The sequence below is a fragment of the Astatotilapia calliptera genome, chromosome 3 (assembly GCF_900246225.1).
Source record: "Astatotilapia calliptera chromosome 3, fAstCal1.2, whole genome shotgun sequence".
NCBI lineage: Eukaryota > Metazoa > Chordata > Actinopteri > Cichliformes > Cichlidae > Astatotilapia > Astatotilapia calliptera.
In genome coordinates this window covers 16758219-16779127 of record NC_039304.1, presented here as the reverse complement: position 1 = coordinate 16779127, position 20909 = coordinate 16758219, and the positions used below count along the sequence as shown (strand labels likewise).

Genomic DNA, 20909 nt, shown 5'->3' with positions numbered 1-20909 from the left:
AAACATTACCATGTGTGTAAAACCATTTATAGCATATGAAAGATCTGCTCTGAGTCACTTTTTTCATATTTGACTGATTTCATAAGGAATGACCCAGCTGCTATTTTCCAAACCAATAAACAGGTGTTACCTTTAAAAGTAAGATCAGGCTTGAAAGGAAACTTTGAATATATCACACGATCCTTATGACATTTTAATGATTTTTATTTCTCAGCGTCTTTATGGCAGACTAAGAGTAATACAGCTGATTCACTGTGACCCACAGAATAACTGGAAAATACCTTGACCTACAAAACAGTTGATGAGATAACCAAGTGGTTATGCTGGAACGATTTTTTTTAAAGAAACAGGCAACCAAAAAGTAAAAATGTCACAGTCGCTCTCGAGAGTCCCTTGTCAATCGCTTTTATTTTGAAAGGTAACCCGAGCTGCTTCCGCTATGCTGCAGGTGGGTCGCTCAGGGCTTGACGCGCCTTTAGTCCGTGCAGCCTTGCGTTTGGGGTGAAGCCGCATAAAAGCGTTTCCATAATGCGGGCGTGAGGTGCTCCTTGGAGTAAACGGAGGGGATCCGGGAGGAGGACCGCGGAGTGTTAACCGGGGAGGGGGGGAAGCCTGCGTGACAGGCGGCGACCAGAATAATTTAAAAAAAAATGTCGAACCGTAAGCACCGGGACAACCAAGAGATCTGCGCCCGCAAGGTCCGGGAGCTGGCCCAGTCTGGAGTAAACAAACACTGCTTCGAGTGCAACCAGCCCGGGGTGACTTACACCGACATCACCGTGGGCAGCTTCGTCTGCACGTCGTGCTCCGGAATGCTGTGAGTGCAAACCCCGCCGCCCCATCCGGGGGTGGGGAGGGGTGTGTGGCGGGTTTATTTACTGCACATTTAGCATCAGTGTGAGGGGCAGCCAGATACTGATAGAGTAAAAGTACCAGGCCTTAGATTACGCCGTGCACCACCCAGCCACGGACAAATGTGTATCATTTGGTTCCCCTCTCCTGACGTTAACAGGGGTTGTTGGTGCTATGCAACAGCCGAGGATGTGTGCACACATTAATTTACGCAGTGTCTACCTCTCTCTGTCTCTCTCCCTCTCTTTCTCTCGTGCGTGTCTCCCAACAGCTTGATAACCGACAGACCGCTAGCTGGTCATTTTCCAGCTCTGAGTTACGTTTCATTTCGTCATGGTGCAGGTTTGACACCACCTCTCTCTCTCTTCTCTCTCTCTTTCTCTAGGCTCCTTTTCAATGTGGGCGTGTGTGAGTGAGTGAGAGAGAGAGTGTGTGTGCGCCTGTGTGCTGTCACACTTTGTTTTGCATGTTCAGCCTAGTCCCGGGCACTCCTCTTCAGGAAGACGGTTTCGGCACTCAGTGTGCGTCATTGCGCAATCTTGCACATGTACAACAGTGTCCCACTTTATGTCCCCAGCATGAAGAAAATAGGAGCTTCTGGAAGACATGTGTCTCTCTCTGTCACGATTGTGTGCGTGTATGTGTGTGTGTGTGTGTGTATGTTGTCTTCTCCACAACAAATCTGTCCTTTGATTCACGGTCACGTGTCAGATATATTTCCTTTCCCACCTGCTCCATCCCCTTTGTGCTGTCTTTAGAGGTGAGGGCTGACTGCAAATCTTCCCATTTCTCTCCTTTATTTGACTCATCCATCTCTCCTCTGTGTCCCAGGAGAGGCCTCAACCCTCCCCACAGAGTCAAGTCCATCTCCATGACAACTTTCTCCCAACAGGAAGTAGAATTCCTCCAAAACCATGGCAATGAGGTGAGTGAAGTCCCAGCTGGGGGCCCGATGCATCGTGTTTGCTTCACTTTAGAAAACTTCGAGGAAAAAAAAAAAGAAAGACGTGCAGCTGAATGTGATTTCTTCCTGTTGTTGACACTGCGGAGTCGTCCGAGGACATCAGCTACCATTTCCTTTTTTTTCCTCTTCTTTGGTCCAAATTCAAGGTTAAAACTGTCTGTTTGTGGTTCTGATATGGAATGTGAAACGCCCCTTGAGACTACCAGTCCAACCAGTCTTTGTGGCAGTGCCTTTTTTTTTTTTTTTTTTTTGGATGAGGAGGAGGGGGGGGGGGGGGGAGAATACTAGTGCCAACCTCATACTGTGCCAAGAAACAAAAGGATGGGGCACTTTATGTCCCACAAAACCACGATCTATTTCCTTTCTGTGTGTGTGTGTTTTTTTAAAACCAGGGTTTAAACTCTGAACAGACCCCATTTTAACCAAAAGTCAAACAAAAGCACCCTATCAAAATCTCTTCCTTTATTTACCTTTATTTAACTAGCAGGGTTTGGTGACATCAGAACCCTCTCACAACAGAGACCCAGCCAAATAAAACATCCAAATATTTATGTAAATGCAAAGAAAAACAACCGTGTCTCTTACCAAACGTTCTGTGTGATGTTTTTTTTTTTTTTAATTAAACTAAACAATTAATATGAGAATACTTGAAATTATATGTTTCTGGAAAGTGCTTCATATCCGTGGTGCGTCATAAGAAAATGCTGTTTTCTGCACGTCCGTCGGGACCCGCAGCTACGTTAAAAAGCGGCCGTTTGCAGGATTGTAACTGATAACAGTTGGAGCTGAGGCAGAGGATGGTACAGAGGTGAACTTGCCGTTTACTCAGTGTTTGTTTATGCCAAGAGTGTTGAACTTATTTGAGTGTTTGGGCTACAGTTAGATCCAAAAGTGGGCCGTACCTGTACAGCCTTTTTATAATAACATATAAAAAGCACTTCCCCCTTTATCTGACCTGAGTGTGTTGGAACTAAACATTCTTTTTTTTTTTTTTTAATAACTTTATGATTTTAACTTTGTGATTCAAGAGCTGGACAAATACCTTGTCCAGCTCTTGAAATCCTTTTAAATTTTTAAATGTTTCTACTCTCGTGTAACAATTCTGGGAATAGCGCATCATTAGCAGCAGTGCATTTTATTGAAATACTGGAAGTATTAATGATATCGCTCTGTTTTCTTTGTAGAAGCCTGGAAAATTGACCAGTGGTGCAGATCAGCAGGCTATTTTAGGATTCATTTTATGCAGCTTAGCTATTTTTGTCAGTACTGAGTGATATCTCTTATTACTTATTATTTAACAAAGCCTGACATTATCTTCTAGAGTTTAAATGAAGGCTTCAAATCGGTTCGTCTTGGTCCAGAAAAACCTAGAAATTCGATATAAAAAGAAATAAAACCCTCACGTCATCAAAATGAAGTTTTGATATATTTTCCAACTTCCATATTAATATAATACCAATCAGTCCAGCTGGTTGAGCTACAATTACTTCAACTTAGATTATTATGGTAATTATTGTTTATTTCTGTAGTTTGAAAACTTAATTACCAAGTTAATTAAACCTCATTTTGGTGCTGAAATGTGATTGGATTGCATAAGCCCCCCCCCTCACAGCATCCACTTCAGGAGCCACTGGTTCAGGCAGCTCTCTCTGCTGAGCATATACCAGTAAGTGGTAAAGAGTTTGAGGCTATCAGCACAAGTGCTTATCAGTTTTTATTAGCTTGTTGTTGGCCGGGGTCTGTGAGTCAAGTGTAATGTGCAGAGAAGCATAGGTGTGCATCGTCCAGCTTTTCCTTTCTCATCATCCTCTGAAGAGTGATCCGGTCAGTCATGATTCGCTGCCAGTAATATTTGCTGCACTCTTGCACCGGAGATGAGTCACTGATGAGAAAATCTGTGTGTATATCTGAGAGACTCTCTGAGATTAAATGTCAAACAAAAACCAGGGATTGCTCTCATTTTCTACTCAGGGAATCGGAAACTCACTAACCCTCTTTTTGTTTTTGATGGATCAGTCCCAAGCAGCGTGGTTTTAATGTGACTTCTTGGAAATGTGTGTCTTCAGGTGGGCAGAAGGACGTGGCTGTGCGTGTTTGACCCAAAGAATGACGGCTGCTCCGACATGAAGGACTCACAGAAGTTCAAAGAGTTCCTTCAAGATAAATATGAGAAGAAAAAATGGTGAGAGCTTGGCCTCCGCCTGCATATAACCAAATTATAATATATACTGATGGAAGCAGAGAAAAGCATCTTAATTTTTATTCAGTTCATTTATTTATTTTAAATCAATTTTTATGTAGAAAATTCGGTTTAAAAAAGCCCAGCAAATGTTCAAGTTTGCATGTTAATAGTTAAAAGCCTTTAAAATAACAAAATAAAACCTTTTACAGTAAGAATGTTTATTATTTACAATATTTTTTAATTAGCACCATTATTGAGTAAATATGTTAGTCTGTTTAAAACAGAGCAGCTTAAAAACAGCAAATGTTAGCATGCTAATATTTCAAACTAAAGTAGCAAACTTGCTAATTAGCAGAGTGCTGTACTTCCTGCTGTTAAAGGGTAATATGAGTAAAAATAAAAACCCTTTCAGTATTGTACATATGTACAAATGCAAATGGCTATAAAAAGAAAATTAATTAGAATGATTATTTTGAGCATGATAGCATGCTGACGTTAGCATTTAGCTCAGTTTTTATTGTGTTACAGAGCTGCTAGCATTTGGCTGTTCTGCTTGTGCAATAAACATATTTAAAAGTGTAACTGTAAAAAGAGTCATTTTGAGAGGTTAAAAGGGAACACAAAGTAAAATGAAAACAATAGCTAATTAGGGTTGTGTTAAAGTTAGGCTTTCCATGTTTGAATAAGAGATATTTGCTCAGAAAAATTAGCTGAAGGCTAATAGCTGCTTATTTTCAAGCTTAGAGAATGCTCCCAATCTTCTTGTTTAGCAAATAAATGACCAGATGTCAAGCTTTAATTGTGTTGCTAATGAGACTGGTTAGTTACACTGCATCATTTGTGTTTCGCAGGCATTTTTCCAAAAGTAAGAACCGGAGAGATATGGAGGGTCCTTGGAGTCCAGGGGTTCAGGCTATGCCCCCTTCTCATGGTCCCTTAGCGAGCCAGGGTCTATCCCATAACATGCCTCCAAATGCCAGAGCCACGAGACCACTGGTAAGAGGCTAAAGGTGTGGTAGTTGTCTGTGAAACGGGTGGAGGTAAAGTGAGGGGAGTGAAAGTGAGAAGACGAGGGTGGTATACGTGTGTGGTTTTAAATAAATAAATAAAAAGAGGAAGGGAAAGTAGAGGAGATTTTCAAAGGGTATCGAAAAAAGGATAGAAAGTGAAGAAATGACCTGAATTCGCCGCGGCACAGAGACAAAGACTGATGGTTCGGACAGTCGGAGGGCCAGGTAGCCTCGGCTTCAAAGCCTCTGCTTATGAATTATTGAGAAAGGATGAAAGAGACTCACTTCCTCTGGCTTTGTGTCTCTCTGTCTACCCTCCATCTGCTTCTCTTCTGTCTCCTTCGATCTCTCATCCTCCAGTCTCAGTCCCAGCTGCCGTCTTGGGATCGAGCCCCCGCCATCTCTCCCGCCGACATGCGGACAGACGCGTTCACGGCTCGGCCGTCGCGCTCCCAAAGCTTTAGAGACCCCCCTCTGAAAGGTGAGAGGAAGATTTGTTTGTGGCATCGTCATGTGCTTATCTCTTCTTTTAAAATTGTTTTTAATGCATCTTTTGTTTCTTTCCTACGAAGATCCCACCCTGTGTGGGATAGAAAGACAGCGACCAGGCTCTTTGTCGTCAACACTGGGAGGTCAGAACCACGGTCCCTCATTCCCCGCCCTTCCACGGCCTTCAGGTGTGCCCTCCGCCCACTGGATGCTTTGTGCCACTGTTAGTAGTAAACTTATGAAGGCTTTCACAAGTTTACTACTAATGTGTCTCCTACCAGCTGTGTAGTAAAGTGCCACAGTGTTTGCTGTATTTGGGAAGCTAGTTCCTCCTCTTATGTGATCTTAGGAAAGATTCCTGGTTAAAAAATAGACACTGTGCTTTCTCTGTTCTATTCCTGACGCCTCTAGCAAGAACATTTGGCAGTGCATCGTTCACGGTGTAAAGATCATTGAATATTTTCGCTGATTCTCACTGATGTCGCTCTCCGCTCATCAGAGCCGGCGAGTGGCAGATTCATGCGACGCCAGTGGCACTCACTTGTTTCTCCTTATCTCCCCTCCTCTTTTCTCCTCTGTCTTCTCCCTCTCTTCTCCAACCACGTAGCCAGTAGCTCGTTCAAAAACCACTTCACTTTAGGTAAGATGCATCTCCGGCCGATGCTTTTGAGTGTGTGCGTGTGCGCTCGTGTGAATGCTGAAATCAATAAGCTCTTCCAATGCTGTATCATTTATAATAGATGGCCAATCTGCGGGGCGCGGCGGTGCTTAGCGAGCATCACATGCATGTGAGTTGGGGTTTGTTTCAGAGCGGCCTGAGGGGAGAGGCGACGCAGCACTCTGTATTCATTTAGCCAGCGAGTCGTGGCTGGCCAGTGTCACATACTGCAATTGGGGTCAATGTTTTTCTTCATCACTCAGGTTTCCCACTTCAAAGCCCAGATCTGAAGCCTAGGAGTGTCAAGGACACACACACACACACACACACACACACACACACACACACACACACACACACACACACACACACACTGTTCCCTCCCTCAGAGGAAAAAGAACAAGTTTAAAGTGGGGCTATTTTTAGGCCGGAGCTGCTGCTGCTGCCCCCGTCAGCAGAGGGCCGCTGATATTTCGCACCACGTTGGCGTTGAAGCACTTCAGAACTATGTAGGGCACAGCTGTAATCGCGCCATACACATTTAACACCCACAACAATATGCTAGGGAGTTCAGGTATGCTCTCAAAGACGGAAAAACATGCAGATACCAGCAGATAAGCTGCATCAGGTCCATTCTGCTCTGGTGTTTGTGTCTTCATGGAGACCATGTTGGATTTTAACTTCTGATCCCATGCTCATAGCTAACTGGCTGATCCAGACTCTGATATTTTGCTACAAACACTGATGTTAAACGTCATTTCCTGTCTTTGTTAACTTCTAACAATTGCATCTAAGAAGTTTCTGGCTTGCTGCTTTCCTGTGGTGTTTTTTTTTTTTTTTTTTAATCCCTAAACACGATGAGTGTGTGTGCTTTATTTAGTACAGTCTAAGCTAATGCTGCTATTTCTACACCTCATAGCATGAGGATCTTTACATGGCGTGAGATAATTTTCTTCTATATGTAGTGAATGGGCTGTGTTATGTCAGAGTTACTTGCGAATTATTGTATGTTATTTGAATTTGATGCTTCAGGTTCGAACAATCACATTTTAAACATCTACCTGTTAGTACATACTAATCTGCGATCTCTCTTTCAGGTCGGACAGTGTCGGCCTCGGGGGCTACGGGCCCCTTCAGGGCCTTCCCCAAGTCTCTGAGCGTGGACTTTGGAGGTCTGAACCATCCCCAACCACAGCCTCTGCCTCAGTCTCTGTCCCAGCCGCAGCAGCAGCCTCAGCAACAGCAGCCTGTTGGCATAGGTCAGACGACACCGCCGGTCAGCAGCGGCAGTGCCCAGGATAGGTACGCTGCCGTGTCACAGCTGGACAGCGTCTTCTCTGAAACAACATCGGTCACAGGTACGATGTTTTTATCAGTCGAAGCTTTAATACTTTTTGTATCAGTGTAGTTCAGAGGCTTTTGCACAGTTGCATTTATTTCACAGCTTTTTGTATTTGTGTAAGGTGTGCACATAGACTGTATATAAAAGACGACGATAGCTGTTCTTGTTTTTTCTTTTTTTCTTTTTTAAATCTTAACTTTAGCTTTGCCTTGTTTTATTGCAACCACAGGTGACCATACAGAGACAGGAAGCTGGAGTGTTAAGTTCTAACATGAGACTAGCAAGCGTTTCACACACGGAGACAGGATGTGCAAATTAGTCTTAAGTGACACCAAGTAATAAATATTAGAATATGACTCACCGAAACTGTTGCACACACTTCCTGTAAGGGATGTGAGTGCAGTTGACTACACAGGAAGGTGTATTTGCATCATAAATGCTCTAAAGGGACCAAAACCACAAAGATGTTTGAGAGTTACTGTGACTATAATTAGCTAAAGACTGGCAGACAGGTAGTTGGCTAGCCTACGTCCAGGTTTTACTCAAAGTGGCCTCACCCCTTGATGACGAGTAACCTTAATTTGTTTGTGGGCAGGGTATGATAAAACAAAAATTCCCACCATGTGTAATAGTGTGTGTGTGTGTGTGGGGTGGGGTGGGGGGGGGGATTGGCCGTAGAAACTGAAAAGGTTTCTGTACCAAAGTTGGGGATTTTAATGGATTGAATCGGGTTTGGAGCCTCGAGTGGCCATTAGAGGAACTGCACCATCGGCTTCGTATTTTCGACTCGGTCTCTCCACTTGATTGTGGATTGAGTTTTACCAAAAAGTGCTGGTCCTCCAGGCCCCCCACTCAAAAATCTTCACTGTGCTGTCAAACACAGATTAAAAAAAAAATTAACTCAAGAAAACGAATCCAATTTTATAAACTGAAGAACTTTCTTTTTTTCCAGTCTCATTAATCCTCTCACAACCTCTCTGACTAATCAGGAGGAGGGACTAAACTCCCTGCCTGAACAGAGAATAATTAAACCTTGCTTCAGCTTGACCTGATTACTTTTTCCCCATTGTTTCAGTAGCACTCTGGCTTCAATAAAGACCCGAGCACATCTTCCAGCACTGTGTAACAGATAGTTTGATTTGAGGGCTTCGCGTGTGCAGATTGTCGCGGTCAGCTCAGCTTGGTTGCATAACATCCTTACTCCAAATGCCAAGGCTTTTTAGCAGCTGAATTATGCTCATTGTGTTTGCTCCAGATCGTGCACAGCGTGATTCAAAGGACCTTGTTGATAGGTTTTGGAATCAGCTGTGTTTGCGTTATAACTAAGCCGGCTGCTTTAATGCACAGCATTCGTGTGAGAGGCCTGCTAAGCTCTGCTGCTTTCCAGCGTCATCGCTGCCTCCCCTGCTTGGCAGAGTAGGGAGGTTATTGATTTTCTGCCTCGGCTCACTTTTGATTCATATCAAGCTGAACATGAAGATGATATTTTATTCAGGGCGTTTGTAATTCTTTTGTTCTGTGATGACTTGCATGCACGGGATCAGCAGTTTGGACTGTTTTAAAGGTTTTTGCTCACATATCAAGATCATAGCACTGCTCGAGCTCGTAAACCGGGGCTCATGTTGGGCCTGACGTTGTGTTTGGTTGTGTTGTGATGCCTGTGGAAATGCTTGTTTGCAGCTCCACCTGGCGGCCCACCGCAGTACAGCGCCATCTTCGGCAGCAGGCTCTCATCCAGCTCAACTCCTGCCAGGTAGAGGAAAAAAAGCAGCCTTGTCAAATCAGCTTTTGTTAAACATGGCAGATTTTTAACTTTTCTTCTTGTGGAGCTGTTTAAAGGTCAAATTCTGATCGATCCTCCTTCCCCCCCCCCCTCTTTTCTTCTACTTCTCCCCAGCTCCCCTGGTGTCGATACCGTCTCCAGCTCCCAAAGTTTTGCAAGTAGGTGCCGAGTGCGAACTGCATCGATTGCTGCTGTTAACCTGCACTATTTACATTCAGTTCCCTCCTCTTCAAAAACAGTCCAGCACTCCAGATTAGACTGTGAAAATCAGAGCAGTGTTGCCTTGAATAGGCAGGAATGTAACCCGTTAACCCCCGGGCAGAACACTGAATTATCTCCCTGTCTCTCTCCCCCCAACCCGTGTGTCTCAGATTTCCCCAACCCATTCAGCTCCAGCTCCAGCTCCAGCTCCGCTTCCCAGCAGCCCGTCGCCCTCTCCCCCAGTAACCCCTTCAGTAACGCCTCAGGAGGTAAGCCCCATGCTCACTCTTTCTGAAACTTCCTGCTGCAACTTTTTAAGATGTTAGAGCAGCTTGAGCTGGTTAGATAACCACCGCTGTGGTGGAGGCAAAGAAATAATTACCACATGAAAAAATATATGTAGGGTTGAAACCCTTTTTACCTTCAGAGCCGCTTTAGTTCTTTGTTCTTCGATGACATCGCACAGCACATCCATGATGTGAATCTCTTGTTCCACCTGTTGAATGTGGAGGCCATTGGAGTGCGGTGAACTCATCGCTATGTTTAAGAAACCAATGTTTGAGCTTTGTGACATGATGTGTTATATGAAGATGTGTACACTGTGGTCATAAAGGGATGGACATGGTCAGCAACAACAATCAGGCTGGCTGTGGTATTTAAATGATGCTCAGTTGGTACTAAAACACTAAAAGTGTGCCAAGAAAACATCCCGCACACCATTACACCACCAGCAGCCTGAGCCATTGATACAAGGCATGCTTGATTCATGCTTTCATGTTATTTATACCAAATTCTGACTCCATCTCTGCCATCTGCAGCGGTTATCAATACTCATCAGACCAGGCAACATTTTTTCTCATCTTCTGTTATCTAATTTTAATGAGCCCACGGGAATTGTGTCTTCTGTTGCGATAGCAGTGACATGCGGTGTTGTCTTCTGCAGCTGTAGCTCATCTGCTTCAAGTTTGGAGTGGATGCTCTTCTGCATACCTCCCTTTTAACGACTGGGTAATTTGACTTATTGTTGCCTTCCTATTAGCTCGTAGCAGTCTGAGAACGGCTGCTCACTGGATATTTCCTCTTTTTCAGACTATTCTCTGTAAACCCTACAGATGGTTGTGTGTGAAGATCGCAGTAGATCAGCAGTTTCTGAAATACTCAGGCCAACCAGTCTGCTGTCAACAACCGTGCCAAATTAGGCATGCAGACGTGTTCATCTTGAACTGTAGATATTCTCCTCGATCACATTTTTCCTGATATATTTATTTCCTCTCTCAGGCTGTCCTATGGATTTGTCAGGAGGCAGCGCACCTACACTTGTGTTCAAACTTTTGTCTTTTAGCTTGACTCTACATGACTTAAATGACATGTGAATGCCTAAACTTAAAAACAGGAAATCACAGCCCGTTATAAAACACTGATCCCTCTGCTCTGTGTATAGGTTACATATTTCAAGCATTTAGTTCCTGCTTACAGAGTCTGAATGTACCTTTTGTGCTTATTTAAAAGTTAAAAACGCTCCTGTGTTTTCCCTCTGCTCGGCCCATTAACGGGTAACATTTAGTCTCCAGATCAGCTGCGTGAGCTGGGCCTTTATTTCTTTTCCTGTAGGGCAGTGAAAACGACGCGTAGAGCTGCTACACTGAAGTGTATGTTGTGTACACACTAAACGGTTGATTACACAAGCTCGCACACAGCTACCTGCTTTCACAGCCACTGAGGCTTCATGCTAGCAACGTTACTTTTTACTCGGGTCACTGACTTCACCCACCAAAGGCAGATATGTAAGAGGAAAGGCTCAGCGTGGAGCTGAAATCTCAGTTAAGCTTCTCTGGTGCATTAACCACAACGTGGATAAACGAATGCTCAGCGATGCTGTGATGTTTCATGATGCAAATAAACAACCTGGCGTTTGTTTCCTTTCAGCTTTAGACCCTCGCAGCTCTGGGCTTTCCATCGGCTCCACCTCAATTATTCAACAGTATCATGTATTCATGTATGCAGTTATACTCTTGACTGGTCGCAGGGCTCATTACTGCTTTATGTTTCCTGTAGGCTCTCTGTGTAAGGTACAGACACGGGGAAACAGTCTTTTACTGTCAGTCTGAGAGCAGCTGACAGATGTGTTCTGCATGGATTAATGATCTGTGTCTAATTTCGCCGCATGTGTGGGTGTTTCGCTTCTCCAGGTGACTCCAGTGCATTTGTCACCTCGCCCACCTCCGTTTTTCCTCCGTCCGGTGCTTTCCCAGCGGCTGCTACCCAGAATGCATTTCCTCATGAGTCAGCCACCAATCAGGAAGCAAATGGTGAGATTCGTTGCCTCTTATTTGTCCTCCTGTTTGATGTTTTTTTTTGTTTGTTTGTTTGTTTTCTTGGATTATAAGTCAAGTTTTTAATTATTATTAATATTTTTATTTACATAATCTTCTTTTAATAACTCAAAATAGACCAAAAATGAAAAGTCTGGTCATTATTTAGTAAAAACAAAACAAAAACATGTATTTGTTGGATTTTGTTGCTCTATTAAGGATTCGCTACTTATCTGTTTTATATTGCTAAAAACTAATATCTTCTAATAATTTAAAAGGACATTTAACAAAATATCTTATTTTTATGCATCAGTTGTGTAAATGAAAAGGTGAGACATTAAAGTTGTAGAAAATAAAATGTTTTTTCCAAATTAGGAAGACCTAACTTCATTACTGCACTGCATACTAGTCCCCCTGGGCCCCAAAAAATGTAAAAAGTTTTAAAAAGTTTTTTTTTTATACTCATCAAATCACATTGAGTCATCAGAGATTGATAATTAAAAAATTTTTAAATCACACTTTTAATCTTATCTATCTTATCTTATCCTAATCAAAAGTCATGTCAAAATGCCAAACAATCTCTTTCCTCTTTATAAAGTCAGTTAGACTCTAAGTAGCTGTAATAGTTGTGAGGTCGACCACAGTGCAGAGACCACACAGAGACGTCCTGTAGTTCCTCCTTCACCTGATCTATGACTTCTAATATTCGGTTTACCCTTGGTGGTCTTCCTGGTGCCACCCTGCCCATTTAAGCACTTCGTCTGCCCAGTTAACTGAGCTACAGATGCTCAGAGTCGTGCTGGGTAGGAAACGAAGAGACGCTGGGTGTACTGGGAGATGACATGGATGAGGATGAGCAGGTGGTGGGCTTAACAAGGGACGACAGAGATGGGAGGTAGAAGAAGATAAGGTGCTGTGGTAGTTGGTTTTTATGTGAATACAAACCATATTACTTTATTACCTCCTGAAGCGCGAGCATCAAGTTAAGGGCCACACTGAGAAAAGAGACCCAGACATTTACAATTATTGATGTGATTTGTTTTAAGACATCTCCTCCTCACGTGCAACCAGCCCTCAAAAAGAAAAGAAGGTTATAATGCCTTCTGATCACAGTTGTATCACGCAGCCAACTCACAGCAGCTTGATCATGATATCTCCTGATAGCGCGAGAGATTCAACGAACCATGTCCTGATGTAAAAGCGAGCCGTGTTGTCGTTCTTCCACATGTGTCTGTGGGCCTGCGTCACAGGCCTGAACATGACGATCTCACAGTTTTGTAGATTTTGGATGGTGGTGTCTACCTTTACCGTACAGCACATAAAAATGAAACTTAACTGGACTTTTAGATTGAGTTTAGAAGAGACATGACTCTGTTTCCATATCTCTGCCTGTGTGTGCATTCACACATCACCATACCTGCTGAAAACATAGTAAATGCATGCACAAGCTTCTCTTTACACCAGTGCAGATCACAGATGCGGCCACGCCAAAATCTACGAATTACAGCTTGATGTTTGACACCTGTCCTTATTATATATAGGACCTTACAATATAAAGCATTGTTGTTGTGATTTGGTGCTATATAAGGCTTCAAGTGAAAATTGGGGGGGGGGGGGAAGGGGGGGGAACCATACTTTGATCCATATGTTGGTTATTAAAACGAGGCCCAAATGGAAAGCTCCCACTGCAGCGGGGACTGCTCGTCTTTCCTGAGACGCGCTGTGGCGTCCACTAGCAGCAGTCCAGGAATACCAAAATGACCCACCCAGTTTAGAGCTGCAGGTTTCTGGTTTCATGCCACACCATTTTCCTGTATCATGTATATCTGTGTGTGTGTGTGTTTTGCAGGTTTTGCCTCCTTCCCCACGTCTGACTCTCAGTCCAAAGTCCCTCGGCCCATGTCGGTGAACCCTTTCACGGTGAGTATCCCTCCACGAAGTGCACTCTGGGGGCGCTAATTGGTAGTTCTCGCCAGTTTTCAGTGAATTGCGATGGCATACTAAGTAAGCCGGGCTGCTGTTCTCACCCTGCCTCTCTTGTCTTTGCAGGGGAATGTTTACCCCAGTCGGGGGACGTCAAAAAATCCTTTCATCTGACCCCCCGTTTCCCCACCCCTTCCCTCTCTCTCTGGGAACTGAAGGAGGAGCTGCTGCCATTTCAATGCCTCTGGAGTATTTTCACCCCCCACCCACCCCCCTCAGGGGAGGGTCGCGCATCCACGCCGCCCTCCCTCCCCTATCTGTCTTTGTTTACGTGTTTGTGGAGAGGAAAAACAGAAAAACAAACAAAAATGCGCGAATGCAGTTCACAAAATCCCTGTCTGTATGTGCAAGAGTGTCGGCCTGCTGTGTTTGTGCCACGTGACGTACGTCAAAAGGTGTTTGTGTGCCAGTAGACGCCACCTCAGGGCTCTGTGGGAGTCACGACGCCTCTACGACTTTTCTTTTTTGCTGAGATGCACTCACCTATATTACACACACACATGTGTTGCTGCTGCTATTTGCTTTCATCTCCTGCTTAGAAGTGTAAAAAAAAAAGGAATGAGAGATATAAAAAAACTTCCCTCGGCCCGTGAGTAAGTACGTCAGCGCTGTCTCCGGCTTTAAAACTTTTGAGTCTCGGAGAAGCCAGCTGAGACTCTGACCCTGCATCACGAGCATCCACAGATGGTTTTAACAGCCTTAACAGCCTCCTGATGCATGTGAATCGGTGTCCGAAGATAAGACGGGCTTGTCTCTGTGGGGTGTGAGCGCGGGTGCGTGTTTGCATTCGTCATTGTTGCTGTTTTTTCTTTCTTTTCTTTTTTGTTTTGTTTTTGTTGTTGTCAGGTTTCCTTGCAAAGGATGAGCTACGTTTTCCACTCTCAGGCTGCATGCGCTTAGAGGGCTAAAAAGGAGCTACTGAATGTAAAAGCAACGTCAGAGTAACTTAAATGTGTATAAAGATCTTCATCGCTTCATGTACCGGACCAAAACCTTTATTCTGCTTTTTTTCCCCTTTGGTTGACATGAAGTTTAATTCTCTTATTTTGCCAAAAATAAAAGAAGAGATTCATGTAAGAGCGTATTTGTAACTACAAGTATTCATGTTCATAAAACCAGTTTGTTGCTTCTTAAAACAGTGTGTGGTGGTATTTTTGTGACAAGCGTGGTTCTGACACGCACATGCGGCTGTGTGGAGCATTTCAAACAGCAGGGGGCGTGAGGCATCCAGTTTTCTTCTCTGACCTCATGCGCAAGGTTACTTTTGGATGCATGTTGCATAACTACATACATACTGCATAAGCGTGCAGCACAAATATAGAAGCCCTTTAGAGCCGCTAGAATGACTACAATGGGACCCCTTTGCAATATTTATTGGAATATTAAATCCAGTGTGAATCCAAATCTACATCATGCCCACTAAGTAAGCTCTGCTACATTCCCTTTTTTTTGGGGGGGGGGTGACTGCACGCAGAGGCAGACGAGAGTGGGGAGAAATGGCGAGTGGAAATGGTCCATCTATCGAATTATATCAGCTTAATCGGGACTCAGTAGCAGGAATATAAATCACTATGTTCCCTAAGGTTTTATGAGGTACTGTGACCCTTGATTTCCTTTACAGTCATGCGACCTTCTGCAGTGTTAATCAGTATGCCCCCCCCACCCCCCTGCAAACATGCGTCAGTGTGTTCACATTTCAGCAGAAAGGGGGATTTTTAAGGACGGACTCGTGGAAGCGCCAAGACTGAAATCCTAGCTTTGGAGGGGATGCTGCCTTCAGGTGCCGTGGGAGATATTGAGCGTTAGTTGAGTGCGCATGAAGGCGTTAACATTTTGTTTATAGGAACACACAAAAACTGAATGGAGAAACAGGAAAAAACAAAACATCACTTAATCAATTTGTAAGTCAGCTGTAACAGGGGGACCAAGGGAGGGGTGTCAAACATAAGGCCCAGGGACCATAATTGGCCCGCTAGAGACTACAGTGGGGCCCACTATACATCACTGAAAAATGTGAAGGAGGACATAGCTTTTGGACTTTAACTGTACTTTAACAAGTTTCACAGTTTTTCCCACTGATAAAGATCTCCCCCGTGATTATTTAAATTACACCAACGTAATAAATTACATGACAGAAACCTTCCTGTTTTTTTTGTTTTGTTTTGTTGTTTTATGAAGAGTCAACAGTAGTAGTAAACTGGAAAAACTTGTGTGGTTTAACAAAATCTCTCTGTTTTAAAATCGCTGGACAGAACTACTGCAACTTTTAAAATGACTTTTTGTGTCACTTTTTTTTTTTTTGAGTAAGCGTTTGCTGTTATGGAGAAAAACTGAGATGTACTGATACTAGAACTAAGACATCTTAGGGATGAAAAGTGCAGTTAAACGTCTTTCAGTGAGTTTCACTGCTCCAAGAGTTTGACATCCCTGATCTAAAGTGTCACAAGACATTCTTAAGAAAGGGGAACTGGGAGAAAAGGCTGAGATGTGCCAAATTACACACTAAAAAACCCCTAAAAATCAGTGGCAACCAGTTTTATAGAGTAATGAACTTTGTTTTGGGTCAAATCATTGTCAGAAAGTATAGAGGAGGTTAGGACAGAGCTACAACAGTGAGTGCCTACAGCCATCTGTAAACACACTGCTGTCATGGTTTGGGTCTGTGTTTCTGAAAGCAGGGTCAGATTTTGTTCGTTAGACTAAAACAGTACAAACTGTGTTTTTGCTTTGTGTACTTTATTTCCATTTATTTGTGTACATTCAAATAAGTCGTTGCACTTTTCCCTCTTATTCTTGGCAAAAATAATAATAATTTAATACAGGGAGTGCAGAATTATTAGGCAAATGAGTATTTTGTCCACATCATCCTCTTCATGCATGTTGTCTTACTCCAAGCTGTATAGGCTCGAAAGCCTACTACCAATTAAGCATATTAGGTGATGTGCATCTCTGTAATGAGAAGGGGTGTGGTCTAATGACATCAACACCCTATATCAGGTGTGCATAATTATTAGGCAACGCCCTTTCCTTTGGCAAAATGGGTCAAAAGAAGGACTTGACGGGCTCAGAAAAGTCAAAAATAGTGAGATATCTTGCAGAGGGATGCAGCAGTCTCAAAATTGCAAAGCTTCTGAAGCGTGATCATCGAACAATCAAGCGTTTCATTCAAAATAGTCAACAGGGTCGCAAGAAGCGTGTGGAAAAACCAAGGCGCAAAATAACTCCCCATGAACTGAGAAAAGTCAAGCGTGCAGCTGCCAAGATGCCACTTTCCACCAGTTTGGCCATATTTCAGAGCTGCAACATCACTGGAGTGCCCAAAAGCACAAGGTGTGCAATACTCAGAGACATGGCCAAGGTAAGAAAGGCTGAAAGACGACCACCACTGAACAAGACACACAAGCTGAAACGTCAAGACTGGGCCAAGAAATATCTCAAGACTGGTTTTTCTAAGGTTTTATGGACTGATGAAATGAGAGTGAGTCTTGATGGGCCAGATGGATGGGCCCGTGGCTGGATTGGTAAAGGGCAGAGAGCTCCAGTCCGACTCAGACGCCAGCAAGGTGGAGGTGGAGTACTGGTTTGGGCTGGTATCATCAAAGATGAGCTTGTGGGGCCTTTTCGGGTTGAGGATGGAGTCAAGCTCAACTCCCAGTCCTACTGCCAGTTTCTGGAAGACACCTTCTTCAAGCAGTGGTACAGGAAGAAGTCTGCATCCTTCAAGAAAAACATGGTTTTCATGCAGGACAATGCTCCATCACACGCGTCCAAGTACTCCACAGCGTGGCTGGCAAGAAAGGGTATAAAAGAAGAAAAACTAATGACATGGCCACCTTGTTCACCTGATCTGAACCCCATTGAGAACCTGTGGTCCATCATCAAATGTGAGATTTACAAGGAGGGAAAACAGTACACCTCTCTGAACAGTGTCTGGGAGGCTGTGGTTGCTGTTGCACGCAATGTTGATGGTGAACAGATCAAAACACTGACAGAATCCATGGATGGCAGGCTTTTGAGTGTCCTTGCAAAGAAAGGTGGCTATATTGGTCGCTGATTTGTTTTTGTTTTGTTTTTGAATGTCAGAAATGTATATTTGTGAATGTGGAGATGTTATATTGGTTTCACTGGTAAAAATAAATAATTGAAATGGGTATATATTTGTTTTTTGTTAAGTTGCCTAATAATTATGCACAGTAATAGTCACCTGCACACACAGATATCCCCCTAAAATAACTACAACTAAAAACAAACTAAAAACTACTTCCAAAAACATTCAGCTTTGATATTAATGAGTTTTTTTGGTTCATTGAGAACATGGTTGTTGTTCAATAATAAAATTATTCCTCAAAAATACAACTTGCCTAATGATTCTGCACTCCCTGTAGTGATTCGGAAATTGCACTTTTTTTTTAAAACCAGCACTCAGATGGTCGGTGATTTTAGTTGAGCATGAAGTGCTGAGTGTTGTTACATCATTTTGTTCTCAATGATGACCTCTGTATTGGTAAAGATTTTCAATTTGAATGTTTCACTGTTTAATTTAAGTGTTTCCTTCATTTTTTGAGCAGCATATATAAAGAAATAGCTCCAAGTCTTAATGGCCAATGAATTGTCCATTCATAAAACAGCCTTGTTAATAAGAACAGTTGGAGAGAATTATAATATTTATTGTGTGTTACAGTTTGGTTTCCTCTGTACTTAAATGAAGCACCATTTACAAAGGACCCAGTAAGTCTGAAAGTTTGGCTGAAGCCTACTTAAGTCTTTAATTGCACAAGAATTAGCGACTGTATTATTGAAGGGAAGAATGGCCCTTCAATGGCCCCCAATCTTGATGAAACTACAGCTGTTTTAAGAAGATTGTGCTGCTTAAGTCAAATGTCGACATGTTAGACCGGTCATGTTATCTGATCTGGAGCCAACGTCTTGTTTTTTATCTTTGTGCTGACATGGTGTGTTCTTAAAAAACAAATGTGTTTCACAAACGTGACGCAACCAAGCACAAAAACCAGGCCCCTGGGGCGGAGGAGGCCTAGATGACTTCAGTTTGTTTACACTGGGCAAAAAAACCACTTAACATAAAAGTTATAAACTGCATGTGATTGAGTGAAATAATTATTTATTCAACTGAGTAAAACCAAGTAAAACATGACGTAGGTCTTGGTGGAGAAACCCTTGTTGGTAAGCACAGCAGTAAGTCATTTCCTGATTTGCACAGAGCTCAGTATTTTGGCCCACTCGTCTTTTTACAGAAACTAAGTCCTTCTGGTTTTGTGGCTGACGCTTGGCAACTTGAACGTTGAGATTCCTCCACAGATTTTCTGTAGGACTGAGATGTGGCGACTGGCTTGGTTACTCTATGAACTTAATGTTCTTCTTCTTTAACTGCTCCTTTGTTCTCTTTTTTCTCATCCAACATTTTACAGCACACGGCTCTGTCCATTTGACCCTCAGTGTGGGGAAGTCGTCCTCTACCCTTAGCAGAAAAACAGCCCAGACCATAATGTTTCCACCTCCGTGCCTGAATGTTCTTTGGTTCACACTCAGCATTTTTCTTCCTCCAAACATCTCAGGTTGAGTTGATACCAAAGAGCTGACCACAGCACCTTCTCCCAGGCCTTCTCTGAATCATTTATATGTTTGTTGGCAAATTTAAGATGGGGCTGTACACATGCCTTCTTGACCATGCATTTTGAGATAAGTGTCAACCATAGAATTAATTTGTGTTATACATGTTAATAATTAGAGCTATCTATTCTATTATTATCTATTAGAACTATTTGGTTATATTTGATAACTTTGTAATATATTTTATTATTTAATTTAGGTTAGTTATTCTTCTTACTGCTTGGAGCAACTGTTACCTCACGGATTAATAAAGTATTCTGATTCTGAAGGTTCTCGCTGATGGTCTTGCAGGTCTACAGTCTTGCCCCTAATGTCCTTTGACAGCTCTTTGGTCTGTCCCGAGAGAGTCCTTAAATCGGGCTCTAGCTCACTTAGGGGGCTTGGTGGTGGTGTGTGAGAGGGGGAAGAGGTGGAGCTCTGCTATCAGAGCTGTGATGAAGTCCTTGAACGCATCGCGATCAAAAGTACCAGCAGAGCGCTGAGTGACAGTCCTGCTCCACGGTAGCTGCTCCGCGCCAGAGAAACCAGAGCAGAGCCGAGCGAGGCAGGGGTGGGGGGACACGCACAGAGACCGCGTGCAGCAGGATGGGCTCCGCGCACTGCGATGTGCAGTAATTGGGATTAAACCTACCGGACGGCGCTTGGAAACACTCACAGCAGCAGCAGTAGTAATAGTAGTAGTAGTAGTAGTGGAGAGCAGGGGGAGCTCCGCCGCATGTGCTCCTCTGTGTGCGCCTGAAAGAACTTGTTTTGCTCCGTGCGCTGGGCAAAAATCGACCCCCTCCTCCTCCAGAGAAAGAAGCGACTCGGCGGTCATAAACAAACACGGGTTCAGATTTAAGCTCCGGGACTCGCAGTTGCAGCAACCCCAAACCGACCTCTGACTCTCCTCTCACATGCCAGCGCCGGTGTGGGGGAGAGAGGCAGAGGAGAGGAGCCGGGGGATGTTTGGATCAGCTCGCTGAACTCGCACAAACACCGACGAGGAAAACAAGAAGAAGTCGCGCTGGTTTTTCACGTGGGGGTTTAAAATAAAGAGAGAGGAGGAGAGAGCTCGGGGGGTGTCATGGAGAGCCAAGCGGGCGAGCAGTACAGCCACGAGGACGTGCGGAAGAGCGGCTACCTCCGCAAGCACAAGTCCATGCACCGGCGGTACTTCGTGCTCCGCGCCGCCTCGGAGCGCGGTCCGGCCCGCCTGGAGTACTACGAGAGCGAGAAGAAATTCCGGGGCAAGGCCCCCGTCCCGAAGAAAGTGGTGGCGCTGGAGACCTGCTTCAACATTAACAAGCGGGCCGACTCCAAAAACAAGCATATGATCGTGCTGTACACCCGGGCAGAGAGCTTCGCCGTGGCCGCGGAGAACGAGGCGGACCAGGACGAGTGGTACCAGGCCATGGTGGAGCTGCAGTGCAGGAGTAAGAGAAGCACATTTGCACACAAACACGCACACATGCACGCTTTCCTGCATGTACACACACACACACACACACACACACACACACACA

The 20909-nt window shown here is 43.9% G+C and overlaps 2 protein-coding genes across 3 annotated transcripts in view; both read left to right on the top strand.

The window, feature by feature from the left end:
- The first annotated feature begins 421 nt into the window (after window positions 1-421).
- On the top strand, window positions 422-14248 carry agfg2 (ArfGAP with FG repeats 2). Of its 2 annotated transcripts, XM_026162076.1 has the most exons (14): window positions 422-817; window positions 1684-1777; window positions 3883-3998; window positions 4850-4994; window positions 5369-5489; window positions 5581-5685; window positions 6105-6137; window positions 7253-7513; window positions 9178-9250; window positions 9395-9438; window positions 9652-9750; window positions 11671-11790; window positions 13643-13713; window positions 13843-14248. In XM_026162076.1, the coding sequence occupies exons 1-14, from the start codon at window positions 651-653 to the stop codon at window positions 13888-13890; spliced, it is 1497 nt and encodes a 498-aa protein (XP_026017861.1). In that variant the 5' UTR covers window positions 422-650; the 3' UTR covers window positions 13891-14248. The 2 variants fall into 2 exon arrangements, with proteins under 2 accessions (XP_026017861.1, XP_026017862.1); XM_026162077.1 differs by lacking the exon at window positions 6105-6137.
- A 4674-nt stretch (window positions 14249-18922) lies between these two features.
- The window catches only part of LOC113018742 (insulin receptor substrate 1-B), a 55169-nt gene continuing 53182 nt past the window's right edge, over window positions 18923-20909 (top strand). Inside the window, exon 1 of the mRNA XM_026162074.1 lies at window positions 18923-20819. Within this exon, the coding sequence (XP_026017859.1) occupies window positions 20471-20819 (349 nt within the window). The 5' untranslated portion in view covers window positions 18923-20470. The remainder of the gene's footprint in view (window positions 20820-20909) is intronic.

Coding starts and splice junctions, on each gene's coding strand:
- agfg2 (XM_026162076.1), top strand. CDS start 651: ATGTCGAACCGTAAGCACCGGGACAACCAAGAGATCTGCGCCCGCAAG. Junction 818..1,683: donor ACGTCGTGCTCCGGAATGCT/GTGAGTGCAAAC, acceptor TCTGTGTCCCAG/GAGAGGCCTCAACCCTCCCC. Junction 6,138..7,252: donor CAAAAACCACTTCACTTTAG/GTAAGATGCATC, acceptor TCTCTCTTTCAG/GTCGGACAGTGTCGGCCTCG.